Source organism: Nematolebias whitei, chromosome 14, assembly GCF_014905685.2.
Source record: "Nematolebias whitei isolate Nwh7 chromosome 14, NemWhi1, whole genome shotgun sequence".
NCBI lineage: Eukaryota > Metazoa > Chordata > Actinopteri > Cyprinodontiformes > Rivulidae > Nematolebias > Nematolebias whitei.
In genome coordinates, this window is record NC_056511.1 from 36,763,295 (window position 1) to 36,777,573 (window position 14,279).

A 14,279-nucleotide genomic window follows, 5' to 3' on the forward strand; every position below is an offset into this window, starting at 1 on the left:
CAAAGCTTTTTCCTAATTCCAAAAGAGATGGCTTTAGAGAGGTCTGACACTGCTTTTGTCACACTCCACAATATGTTGTCATTTACAGGTGCAAGGACTGGACAGAAAATGAGTCAAAGAGCAACCAATGTACAAAAGAAAACTTTGAAAAATCTTGAGAAATCCCAGAAAATGGTCACCACTTTGAAAGAGTACAAAAATCTAGCTCCTAATCAAAATATCAAAAGATTAAGAATAATTTTTGTACATCTATCCATGCATTTTTTTAACCTACTTATTCCATGGAATTGTCAGCAGTGGTCACTGTGCAACGGGTGGGGGACATGTTGCAAGTCCATCACAGGGACACAGAGACAAATGGGACAAACAACCATTCACTCTGACCCCAGCCACTTGGGCCAGCTCGTCCAGGGGAATTCCAAGGCGTTCCCAGGCCAGCCGAGAAACATAGTCCCTCCAGCGTGTCCTGGGTCTTCCTCTGGGTCTCCTCCCAGTGGGACGTGCCTGGAACACCTCACCAGGGAGGCGTCCAGGAGGCATCCTAACCAGATGCCCGAGCCACCTCAACTGGCTCCTCTCGATGTGGGGAAGCAGCGTCTCTACACTGAGTCCTTAACAGATAACGGAGTTTCGCACCCTACCTCTAAGGGAAAGCCCAGACATCCTGCGGAGAAAACTCATTTCGGCCGCTTGTATCCGAGATCTCGTTCTTTCGGTCACAACCCAAAGCTCATGACCATAGATGAGGGAGAGGGAAGTCTGGGCCTCCCTACTTAGGCTGCTACCCCCGCGACCCGATCCCGGATAATCATAAGAAAATGGATGGATGGACTAGGTGGAGATATCTGGTAATAAATTTTAAAGCATAAAAAATTTCAAGCAGTTTAAAAAAACATTCGGATTACTTTGTAAATTGCAGTGTTATTTTAATTCCTGAGATTGAGAAGAGGACAGTTTCTTAGAGAAATAATGTATTTTGCTTTGTGTGTTATCTGTTGTTCTGTCTGTACAGCACTTTGGTTGGCCTTGTCGCTGTTTTAAGTGCTCTACAAACAAAATGGTATGGTATGGAGGAGGCCAGCGCGTTTTAAAACAGGAAGATGCTCCTTCCGGCCAGCAGGTGGCGCTAGTTCCTCCGGGGTAACAAAAAGCCTAGAAGAAGAATTTCGTTGTTTTTTTTTTATCTCTTCTACATCTCTGCAGCTCAGCGCCATATTTTCGTCACATTTTTTTCATTATGAGATTATAAAAGGATTTGAAAAGCTTCGGTTGTTCGTCTGATTTGCGACATGTCTACTTTAAGGTAAAGAACTGTAGCGTGACTTGAGGCTTCTTCACTGCGCGTGCATCGGTTCGCTAGCTTTAGCTTAGCATATCGCTACATAAGCTAACAGCTAAGCTAACGGGGAAAAAAAAACGAAATAACATAACTTGTACATTTTTTATTAAATATTTTATTAATATTGACAGGAGTCATCAATATTTATATAACTCCAAGCGTGTTTTAAGAAGTCAAAGAAACGTTTGTTTAAATGAAAACAAATTTTTGAGCTGAACGTGCCTTCGCGCATGTTTTTCATGGAGTTGTTATTGGGTTTGTTTACAATAAACCCTTCGACATTATTATAGTCAGTGGTGGAGAAGAGGTTAGGGAAGGTGGGCCTGTTATCGGAAGTTCGTCAGTACAATTCCCCAGACCGACAACATCAGAATGTCGTGGGTGGGAAAGATGAAACACCTGTCTCCGCCGTCATTTGCCCCACCCTGGGCCCTTGAGCAAGGCCATTGACCATCTACTTCCCAGGGTGCCCTATAGCAGCTCTCTGCTCCACACAGAGGGCTGTGGTAGCTCGGTAGTCTGTGGTTATGTCAGAAAGGGCATCTGGCATTAAAACAATTGCCAAGTCTTCGTGGGAGTTGGTTCGCTGTGGAGATCCGTGAGGAAGGGCTACCTAAGCTGAAAGAAGTGACAAAAAATTGTAGACCCAACATAGAATACATATTTTAGTTCTCCTGCTTTTTGACCAAGTTCTTTCAGAAAACGAGTGCATTGTACCCATATGCTCATTCTGCAAATAGTCTGATGGGTTATCAGTAAATACTGCATGTGATTGGTATTCAACTTTGTTTTATATCACACATGAAGGCAGCTCACAAGAAAATAAAAAGATTGGACTTGATGCTGTCTCTTTTTCCTTTTATGATAATACTTTACCTGGCTTAGTGATATGTGGTGGAGGCACTCAAACACAAATATGCGGTAGGAATACTTTTGCATGTTATAAACCCTCTCATTTTGCAAACACAGGCGGTTGGCACTATCCAGAAACTAAACTGAAAGAGACAAAAACAGCTCCCGTTTCTTTTGGATGTAGCCTTTTAAATGGGACAAGATTGTCAGTTTTCATCCAATTTCTTGTTCTTGGAAGCTGAAAGCTAATACTTGGAAGCACCATTGGTCCAGATTAACGAATAATGCTTATTCAGTATTAAGTTACCATTAGGCCATAGATATTGGGAAAAAGATGCAGTTACAATTAATCATAATCAGTGTTAGAACACTGTTGGGATTACAGATGCAGCATTAGAATGGTTCCGTTCTTACCTAAGTGACAGGAGTCTGTTAAGGTTGGAAATGGTGTATCTGCGTCAGTGCCCAATTCCTGCGAGGTCCCACAAGGCTCGATTCTTGGACTCCTTTTGGTTTCGCTATCTGCTTCCATTGGGGTCTATCCTGAGGAAACATGGTCTTTCATTTAGGGATGCGCAATACTGGATTTTTGGCCGATATCCGATATGCCAATATGTTAAAACTTATTCGGCCGATTACCGATGCCGATACCAATATTTTACATATGTTCCTTTGTCAGAACATAGCCTTCTTATTTAGGCTTATTTGCTACAAAAATTGTGCAACAACTGTAAGAGCTGGTGACATATTCATTAACAGCCATATGATATGCATAGCACTTCGACTTATTAAATGAAAAGTGTTAAATGTTATTTATTAGCATTAGTCACCTGCAATGCTGTCTCACTTGTGGAGGCTTGTTCCTGGTTCCTAGCTGCAGTGTGGGATCCTCTGTACTCTTGTGCATGAAGGAGAGACTTTTTAAGTTCAAAGTTTTTGTCTATCCATTGTGTCGTAAGACTTAAGCATGCTAACGGGGCTAACACGACGTCCAAATGTCTGTGGTAAAACCCACCCAACAAGTCATGCTATCGGCTATTAGCTTCTCAATGACGGCTTGTAACTTGTGTAACGTTATGCCGGAAAAATATCTGCGGACGATGTAGCGAGGCTCAACATAGTTCATAAATCTTCGGAATCCGACATCCTCACCAATGAAAAATAAAATTTCCGCACCACCGACATTTTGAATCGTCCTCGCCTTGAGATTGGGTAGACGCACGTGACGTCATCGCGTTGCGCTGCCGCTGCAACGTCATCACGTTGTGCTGACGCTGCAGGCAAAAACAGCGCCTTTTATATCGGCATGTTATTTTAATGGAATGGCCAATGTCCGATATTGAAATTTAACGCTAATATCGGCCGATACCATGCCGATAATATTGTGCATCCCTACTTTCATTTCATTGTTATGCTGATGATTGTCTGATTTATCTGCCCGTAAAACCTAATAGTTCTTGCTCAATTCACCCTCTGTTAAAATGTCCTGATGGCTTCAGTTTTTTTTTTAGTTTTAATGATCAGAAGACTGAAGTCATTGTGTTTAGCCCTAGGTCTGCCGCTGTCTCTGATCCTGTAAGTCTTGACTCTTCAGCCATATCGTAAGCAAGCAGTCTGTTACGAATCTTGGGATGGTTTTAGACTCTGACTTGTAAGTTTAATAAACAAATCCACTCTGTTCTGCAGCTAAACTTCTTCTAGTTAAGGCAGATAGCTAAGTTTAAGTCAGTGTTGCCCAGATTTGACCTTGAAAAACTAGTCCATGCCTTTACTACCTGACTGGACTACTGTAACGCACTCTATGTTGAGGTCAGTCAGGCCTCCATTTCGCATCTAACTTGTCCAAGATGCTGCAACTCGGCTATTAACAGGAAATTGTAGGTTTGATCACATTACACCAGTTTTGTCTTCCCTTCACTGGCTCCCTGTACGTACCAGAATTTAATTTTAAAATTCTCCTGCTAACCTTTTAGTGCCTAAATGACCTTGCACCCTGTTATCTCTCTGAGCTACTGGAACTATATGTTCCCTCTCAGTCCATGAGATCAACTGCTTTTGGCTGTTCCAAAAAGAAGATTGAAGCTCAGAGGTGATCTAGCTTTTTCGGTCGTTGTGGACCCCAAACTTTGGAACAATCTGCCCCACAACATTAAACAGGTCACTTCACTTGTTTTTAAATCTCTGCTAAAAACACATGTTTTTCCTGGCTTTTTACACGGCGTGACTTGATTTAGGATTGTCTGAGTTTCTTTTTGTCATTCGCACCACATGTGGTGCATGTGGTGGAATAAAATTGTGTAAACAGGGTCCCAGTTACATTCAACAATAAAATGTAAAAGAAAAACAGTAATAAGATCTAAGATATAAGCTAAGAAAAACATTAACTTAAAATAAGCTAAGCACTAATAGCATAAAAACAATATGCCGAACAACAGCACGAACATGAGTCTGTGTGAGCAGATGAGCACAAATGAACACAGCAATGAAACAGCATTCACAGTAATTATCCTGGTTAGATATTCATGAGTCTAACAGCCTCAGGGTAGAAGCTGTTCCTCGGTCTAGTGGTTCTACACTTAATGCTCCTCAACCTTCTTCCTGAGGGGAGCGAGGCAAAAAGTGTTTGTGCTGGGTGAGTGGGGTACTTCATGATGCAGGTGGCCTTCTTCCTGCATCTAAAGGTGTAGATGTCCGTGATGGTGGGGAGGCTGAGTCCAACAGACTTTGTGCAGCCTTCACCACTCTCTGCGAAGCTTTTCTTTCTGCAGCTGTGCAGCCTCCATGCCACACGTTGATGCTGGAGCACGGGAGGCTCTCCACCGCACACCTGTAGAAGGAGGTGAGGACTGAGCTTCCCAGTTCAGCTCGCCTCTGCTGCCTGAGGAAGTAGAGTCTGATGAGCTTTCTTGATCAGGCTGGTGGTGTTGTTGCTCCAGCTGAGGTTGTCATTCAGGTGCACACAAAAGTACTTGAAGCTGGAGACCACTTCCACCGCAGATCCTCCAGTGTTTGGGGGTGGGGTGTAGGTGTGTTTGTTCCTTCTAAAGTTCACAACCATCTCCTTTGTCTTCTTCACATTGATGTGAAGGTTATTCTCCTTGCACCAGCTCTGCATTTATTGGTCTGCATTTTTATGTTTTTCTTTTGATGCTTTTAATTAATTTTCAGTAATATCATTATTTTTATTGTTACTTTTTTTCCATGAAATTACTCCCATTGATTTTTACTGTTAAGCACTTTGGTAACAGTTGCTGTTTTAAATGTGCTTTCTAAATAAAGTTGACTTATCTTGACTTAACATATGTGTCAAAAATGAAAAATCTCTGAAATTAGCTGGTATTCAAATTTCTGATGACATTGAATCAGTGTCCATATAGTGACTGAATACAGCAACTCTGCTCTTTTCTCTTTAGATCCTCTTCCAGCAAGCTAAACGTGTTGGTCAACAGGCTTCATGAATATCTGGCTCATTCCAACATTGAGGACGACAACGACATATGCACAGCTGAGGATTCTAATGGTACATTTTTTTAAATGACACAGCATGATCAGTGGAAATGTTTTATTTGTGTTTTTCCTGCGCCGCAGATATTTAACAATCTTTTGTTCATAGATCGGACAAACAAAAGCTGTTCTGCGAGGAACTCTGGTCATATCGCTACAGAGGTAATTTGAACATTAATGAACAAGCTTTAACGTTCTGGTTATAATTTTTACCAGTTTTTTTTTTTTTTTTTGCATTGATTGCGCCAATGGTGCTGATAATCTTTGATCAGAATCCAACAGAAATTTGGTCTTGGTGAAACAATCAGCAACCTGCAGGTTAACAAATACAGTAATACATAATAATAATAATAATTTTATTTAAAAGCGCCTTTCAGGACACCCACAAGGACACTTTACAGCAAGATGTACACATGTTTCTATGAGATTAGAGCTGGGCAATATCTCGATATTTTAAAAATATCTTTGATTTTTTTTGTTTTTTTTGCAATATAAGTAGAGACTATCTCGATATAAAACAGTATAGTTTTATACTTGGAAATTTTCGTCCATATCGCCCAGCTCTATATGAGATATTTTTATACATTTTAAAATAAGCAGACCTCAGTAATGACAACATCAGAAACAAAACTGTTAAGGTTTACAAAAAGAAATTAAAATTCACTCGCAACTTTTGATGCCGACAAGTTAAATAAGTAGACATTGATAACAGACCACAATCATATATAATGATCAGACTGATCATATTTGAAAAGATAAGGAACAGGAAAACTAAAACTTGTTAAGATAAAATAAGAAATGGTGTCTGGACAAGTAGTGAAGAATAAACTAATTTTGATAACTTTAGGAATATATACCTTTTCCAAAAAAATAGAATATCATGGAAAAGTTGTTTAACTTCCATAATTCCATTCAAAAAGTTAATCTTTAATAGATTATAGAATCAGGGCCTACAATTTAAATATTTCAAGTATTCATTTGTTTATTTGTTTACATAATTTGTGCTTCCAGCTCATGAAACCCACAAAAACAGGATTTCAAAAAAAATTTGAATACTGTGAAGACATCAGCCCACACTACTCAGTTTTTGCAGAAAAAAAAGAAAGAAATTAGGATCACAACAAATCAATCAAAATATGGTACTTTCAAAACGATACGTCAATCTTCAAACTTGGTTGGGAATCCGTTTGCCTTAATCACTGCCTCGATGCGACGTGGCATTGAGGCAATCAGCCTGTGGCATTACCTGGGAATTAAGGAAGCCCAGATTTCCTTGATACTTGCTGTCAGCTCTTTGTTGTTGGGTCTGGTGCTCCTCATTTTCCTCTTGAGAATACCCCATAGATTCTCAATGGGGTTTAGGTCCGGTGAGTTGGCTGGCCAGTCAAGCACTGTGGCATGGGCATCAAACCAGGTTTTGGTGCTTCTGGCAGCATGGGCAGGGGCCAGGTCCTGCTGGAAGATGAAATCTTCATCTCCATACAGATCCTCAGCAGAAGGAATCATGAGGTCCTCTAAAACATTATGGTAGACCGTTGCAGTGACATTGGATTTAAGAAAGCAGAGTTTACCAACACCTGCACCGGACATTGCACCCCAAATCATGACTGACTGTGGATATTTCACACTGGACCTCTCTGGGTTCTATTCCTCACCCTTCTTCCTCCAAACTCTTGGACCTTGATTTCCAAATGAAAGGCACACTTTAATTTCATCGGAAAAGAGGACCGAAGAACCCAACAGTTGTAGCCCATCTCCCGGATCCGTCTGAATGTGGTGGTTTTTGAATCGGTGACTTCCGCCTCATTCCACTCTTTCTGGATCTTTGCCAGATTTGCTTGCCAGGTTGGGTGGGGGTGGGGGGTTCGATTTGGTAGGCGGCGTGCTCTGTTCTGTTGACAGGGTGGGGCACCCCACTTGTATAATTGTAGGGGAAACACTGCTCCCACGTGGCATGATGCTGTACATTGTGATCAAAATGCTTCCTTATTTCTCAACTACTGTCTTTCTTATAAAATTGGCAGTTTTTAAACACTTTCAGCAAAACATTGTTATTGTTTCCTTCCTTCCTTAAATAGATAACTTTACTAATTGACATTTATAATGTATGTGAATGTTTTTGTTCAGTGCCCTGAAATAATTTCTGTTGTGACCACCTGGCTCTATATAAAATGAAATGAATTGAATATTACACCATATAAGTTGTTTTTATAAGTAGGACTGGTTTTAGGTTGTTGAAGACCCAGTCCAACAATCTATTTTAAATTGAAACGGTCTAATTTGAATGCCTCATACCATTAACATACACAAATACGTACAGTAAATGTTTTTTTTCTGAGCAGTGCCTGTAACACGGCTGGCTAAAAAAAAATACAGTAGCCTACCAGGAAGTCATTGATCGCTATCTTCATCTTCCTCCTGTGCACTAAAACCATTAAAGTTGTTTTCTTCAGCGTCAGAATTGAATAGCCTCAGAAAAACTTGATCACACACGTCCTCAGTTTCTCTTTCGTTGGCGCTCTCAGCGTCACTTTGGCTCGAGGCAAATTTGCACTTGAGCTTGTTCTCTTTATCAGGCAGATGTCCAGCCTTGTGACACCCATTAATGATAGTGGATTTTTTTGACACTGCACCTCTGTCAGCATCCACTGGCAGACTTGAGAAAAAGTTGCTCTTTGCATGCGGCCAGTGTTGGTAAACGATTTCTTGCCACTAGTCATCCAAGCCTCCCACCGAGCTCGGAGCACCACAATAACGCACGATCCACATTTAAGTTGAGCGGCTGCAAATTCTTCGTCCTAAATAAATGCTAATAATAAAAGCAAACAAATACTTTGCACAATGTAGACCAATGAAACCAGGGGGGGGGGGGGGGGGTGAGATTGTCTAATATATTTATAAGAATGTCCGGAATGATTGTATTAAAGGCGAGCTTTAATCCACAAAGAGCATTCGAACGTAGCTGTGCTGTTGTTCCAAGTGGCTCAGCGTGGTGTGGAGAGCTACTGCAATAGCATCCTCTGTGGACCTGTTGGTGCGATATGCAAACTGGTAGGGGTCAAAGTTCGGAGGGAGATAGTCCTTGATGTGCTGGAGAACTAGTCTCTCGAAGCACTTCATGATTACTGGAGTGAGAGCCACCGGTCGGTAATCATTCAGGCTGGTGATGATAGGCGTTTTCGGCACTGGGATGATAGTTGCAGATTTTAAGCAGGGAGGGATGACTGCCTGGGCCAGGGAGAGATTGAAAATTCTGGTGAAGGTGGGGGCGAGCTGGAGGGCACATGCTTTGAGCACCCTGCCAGGTACTCCATCTGGGCCAGTAGATTTCCTGGGTTCACTGATTGGAGCGAACGTCTAACATCATTTTCCCGTATAGTGAATGGAGTGGTGCAGTAAACGGGTGGGTGTGGGGGCAGGGCAGGATCAGATGAGTGCTGCTGTGGTGCATCAACGTGTGCAAATAAGCAGTTTAGCTCCTCTGCTAGTGATGCACTCAGGTCTCCTGTTGTCACCTCACAGCCTCTATAGTTTGTGATGTTTTTTTATGCCCTTCCACACCTCCTGTGAGTTGTTACTGGACAGATGGGACTCTATACTCATTTTATGGTCAGGCTTTGCAGTTTTTATTCCCTTATTCAGGTTAGCTCGAGCAGCTCTGTACAGAGCTTCAATCCGCGGGTACCGGATTAACTTCGAAGCGGACGCCCGCAAGGCATGTCCGCGCAATGATCAATTTTTACAACCGTGAACGCGTACTCGGTGTTGCATAATAAACTGCCCATTGACAGACTGTTTTGTATGTGACATCACTGTATTAAATTCCCCTTCTTTATCCCTGGTTTGGTTTAATCGACTTTTCTTTTATTTTCCCAAGAGGCAAGCGATCTCTTCCTCCTTGTCTGTTGACTCCATGACTGAAATTGTAAGAAATGAAGGAATTTGTCAAGAGCGAATTAAAATCAGGTCCAGCGTGACTGTGGGAGGGACTGGAGATTTTCTAGTGGGCTGGTCTGATGTGTGGGCTGCAGGGCCAGCGCTCTCTGTTTTATTTATTTTTTTAAGAACTTTTTATGAACAACATATAAATACAGAACACCGCTGCCGCTGGGCTGCCAGCTCTCTCTTTTTTTTTTTTTTTTTGCGACCTGTCAATCAGTCCAGTAAGCATGTCAGCAAATGACCAATCGACTAACTCAATTTGTCCCGAATGTAAACGCCCCTTGCCCACAGAGCTGACTGCAGCCCATCAAGAGTGTACGCTCGAGTATGAAGTCTCGATCATCTGCGGACAGTGCGTGCATTGTCTGCAAGTCTCACAGTACGCCCCAGTTTGTGGGAGCCTTAAATGTTTTGGTGACATGAAGCTCGTTAGCCCGTCCAAAAAAAAAAAAAAATCCCATACATTAGCCGCAGCATTGTTTCGCCGTGGTGTTCAAAGCGTGTGAAAAAAGTAACAGCTTATAGTCCAGAAATTATGGTAAAACAAAGCTTTAAAATGTGGAACGTAATATTCTCTATTCCTCAACTTTATAAATGCATAAAGCAGCAACTTCACTTTTGTTGCCTTGTTTAACGTTGTTAGGTGTCTAAAACAAAGTTCTCACAGACTAGAAACAAATTTTTGTCTTTAGTTCTCTCTGTTGCATTATAAAATTTAGAACAAAATGTGTCTGTAGGTTTGGACAGAATTACCTAGAGAAATAACAACAAACTTTCTTGTTTTTCAGGCAGCGCTGGACACTAGATACTCAAGAAGGTGAGTTCACTGTTAATTTATAGTTAGATAAAACTGTCCTTATAATAAAAATAATGTGTTATGTATTGTCATCATTGTATGTTCCCATGTGAAATTGTTACCTAATACGTGTCTTTCTGTGAAGTGATTTAAGTTGACATACATTTTTTTCTTTGTTTACAGGAAACCTTCAGTTGTCGTAAAGCACTCGGGACTGGATGAATCTGGAGACTCGAATGCAAGTGAGGACTTGGATTTTCCCGTCAGTTCCAACGGACACATCGATGTCACTAGATTGCCTAAAGGTAAGTCTTTGACAGATAAACTACGTTTTTCCAGACGAGTATTGGTGCAAATGCCAACAGCTGATTGATATCCACTGGTTTTCAGTACCATGTTGCTGTGAATATTTCATAGAAAGCCTGAAGCAGAAAACACAGCAGGAATGTTGCGGTGCATCACTTGAAGTTAGTCACTTGTTGCAGCTAAATCATCAAAGATGCACATGTGCATGTGCAGTAACAACAAAGATCAGCTTTAAAATATTGGTTTAACTTTTACTTTTTAGCAGAATAGACCTTCTCTTCACTATCGTCAGGCAATATCGTTTTGCCTTTTTTTTAATTTATTTTTTTACAATTATAACATTTTGTGCTTTATATCTTCCTTAGATAGAGAACTTTACTAATTGGCTTTTATGTATGTGAATGTTCCTGTAAAGTGCCCCAAGACAACTTTGTTGTGATTTGGTGCTATATAAATAAACTGAATTGAATTGAATTGAATCTTCCAGATCTTTCTCAATGTCAAAATTTTTTCCTCATCCATTTAATATGAAATACCTCTTCAACCAAATAAAAGAAAAAATAACTTTAAAACGTCAAAAAAGAGCTGCTATGGCTACCTGGATGCCCAATCAGGGGGCGAGTACACCTGAAAGTGTTTTTTTTTTTTTTCAGTGCTTCCCAATCTTAAGCAATATTGCTGTTCTTGGCAACATAAAGCGTCAGCTGGTTTGGGGGTCATAACTGAAAATAATGGAGGTGTAATTTTTGATGTGCATCAGATGCCAGGTGTGTGTTTTTGACCTTTGGACACATGTTCTGTTGTCTTTGTATCTTTTATTCAGAATTAGCTCTGGGTGTCACTTGTAACTTCAGGACAAAAAAATATATATTTCAGATTAGCACTATTCATGAATGTGTAACATGTTATGATGGGTCCAGAATCATTACATCCATCCCCATCTCAGGATTATGATTATACATTTGATGTCAAGTAAAGTGCTATGCATTGTCTTCACTGTATGTTTCTGTACAATGATGAAATTAGTTCTCTGCTTTAAACCCATCACACATGAGAGACACCCAGGTGGAGCAGTGGGTTGTTGTTATTGCTCGAGGAGCAGTTAGGGATTAGGTTTCTTGCTCATACACACCACGACATGTGGGCATGGCGGGGAGTTGAACCTGCAACTTTCTGGTACCAGGTCGGCTGCCCTACCTCAACACCATCTCGGCCCCTGATGTGCATGCATATTTGTGGTTATATATGTCGGATGTGTTTTGTTTTTACAGGCACGGTGCTGGTCAGACCTGAACCAGTTGACATTATAAGAGATGACTTCAGGGGTCCAGAGTTTCGCAGCCGGAAACCCAACGTTCTGCGGAAAGAGTTTTCCAGGAGACGTGGAGGTCAGTCAGTCATGACTGCAAAGTAATTTCTTTCTTTTTGATATTTCTGCAGTTTTAAGACTGACTGCTCACTAAATCCTAAAGCCGGCACACATTGTGGTTCTTACCCATTGTGTTGTCTGAAAACCACTGCATTAGTCAAAACACACTGAACTTTCACTTCACTTTGATTCTAAGTGCAGCTTGCTTATGATTTGGTGAAAGATCTCTGTGGTGGGTTGAGGTAAGGCTCTAACGGGACAAACAGTCCAGCAAACCATATTAAGTATGTCGTTGGTAATAACGTTATTTTCCAGGAGAACAGTCAAGGTCAGTCTTCTCACACATTCCAGTGTTTGTGGGAGCTATTGCTCCTATAAAGGTCTCGTTTGCATGAACTGAGCAGCTTTATTAGACTGCTGAATGCACTCCCGCATTGTTTTGCAAAAATAAAGAAAGAATTGCAGCCAAATGAGTTATCTTTCAATTTTTAAGATTTCTTGTAACACAAACTCTATTCATAACAACGTTGTTGCTAATAACTGAGTTTTTTTTCTCCCAGGAGAGCAAAACGTGGGAATTGTGTGTTGCACTGCGTGCGGCCGACAAGTTAACCACTTCCGGAAGGACTCCCTTTATCGACATCCAGTTCTGAAAGTACTTATATGCAAGGTGAGTCTGAAGGCCGATGTAAGAATTTTTTTTTTGTTTGTTTGTTTTCTGATACATTTCAGGTCTCTCTTGTAAATGAGTCCCCGAGGCTCAATGGGATTAACCTGTCTAAATAAAGGTTGAATGAATTCAAGTCATTGTTTTCAGTGAGTTTAGAGCTCTGAAAACTATTCTGAATGCATCCTGTAATTACTCAACATTTAAATCATTTTGAGTTGAAATTATTTGGTGGTGGTATTACAACAACAAACATCAGAAGTTTGAGCTTTTTTTTTGTGGAACAAATAATAATTGTATTACATTTTTCAAATTTGGTTCAGTTTTTTCCTTTATAACTATGACTTGTATGAACTGAAGATTAAAGTTCACTCAATTTAGACACAAAGCTTAATAAAGGTTTGGACTTTATTGAGCCCCAGTTACTTTATCCTACTAAAATACATTGTTAAAACATTCTGAAATGGTTATATTTCATGTCCATCGCATATCTTTAATTACACTACCCACGTTGTCTTTTTTAGGTCTCACCATGTTTATCACTTACAGAGGAAACTCTCATGACTAAATACAAATTAAATGTAAAGCAGAGATTTTATCACTGCTATAATCTCTTAGTAATAGTCGTCCCTGGATATATTGTGGTTCGCTCTTTGTGGCTTCACTGTATTGCAGGTTTTTTATACCTGTTTTTTTTATATTGTGTGTACTGTACATGCTGTGCAGTACTGTACATTCATTGTCATCATCACCATCGCCAAAGTGTTTAAGAGCATATAAAGTGCAGTGTTTCCCCTACCACTGTACAAGCAGGGCGCCATGCCCTGTCAACAGAATCGAGCACCCTGACTACCGAACCCCCACCCTCACATGGACGGCACAGACGTAGCGCTAAGCTAGTGGCGCACAATACAGACACACTAGCTAAAAACCTACAGTGCTCAGTTTCAGTTTCCCTCACTCTGAGCCTACACCCTACTCTCTACACTCCACCACTGCTAGAAAACTGCATGCGCAACACAGACTGTCTTCATATCCACCCCCCACCCAACCCCCTGTCAACAAAAATCCCAGAAGGTATGAACGCCCTGCCAAGGCAAGTAAACTCGGAGAAACACTGAAGTATTTGTAACCCACCTGCTCCACTGTGATCAGCATAATTCTTCTCACCTGGTGGCCGTAGCATTTATGCTCTTCCCTCTTCTCTATCCGGCGACAGATTTCTGAAAGCTTTGCTCAAGAAAATGTCCAGCGTTTATCTCATGCTCCTGACTGATCCCCTAATCATGACCAAGTTTATGTGCCCTGGAGTTTCCTGTTTTGCCTTTACAAAAATTTCCAGTACGTTTCCACAGACTTCCACGAGTCTTTTCAAAATAAAGCTTATTGAATACGCTCTGTCTGGTTGAATTTTCACGTCCTCCACTAAATTCATTACAGGGAAAGGTTAATAAGAGAGTGGGCACAGTTAGTAGGTGTGTGGGAAGGGTCTGTAAATCCTTAA

The 14,279-nt window shown here is 40.9% G+C and overlaps 1 protein-coding gene across 1 annotated transcript in view; it reads left to right on the forward strand.

The window, feature by feature from the left end:
* The first annotated feature begins 1,179 nt into the window (after nt 1–1,179).
* Nucleotides 1,180–14,279, forward strand: part of LOC119420287 (transcriptional regulator ATRX) — a 63,192-nt gene continuing 50,092 nt past the window's right edge. Inside the window, exons 1-7 of the mRNA XM_037687675.1 lie at nt 1,180–1,303; nt 5,605–5,711; nt 5,805–5,857; nt 10,426–10,454; nt 10,617–10,738; nt 12,011–12,127; nt 12,669–12,778. Of these exons, the coding sequence (XP_037543603.1) occupies nt 1,290–1,303; nt 5,605–5,711; nt 5,805–5,857; nt 10,426–10,454; nt 10,617–10,738; nt 12,011–12,127; nt 12,669–12,778 (552 nt within the window). The 5' untranslated portion in view covers nt 1,180–1,289. The remainder of the gene's footprint in view (nt 1,304–5,604; nt 5,712–5,804; nt 5,858–10,425; nt 10,455–10,616; nt 10,739–12,010; nt 12,128–12,668; nt 12,779–14,279) is intronic.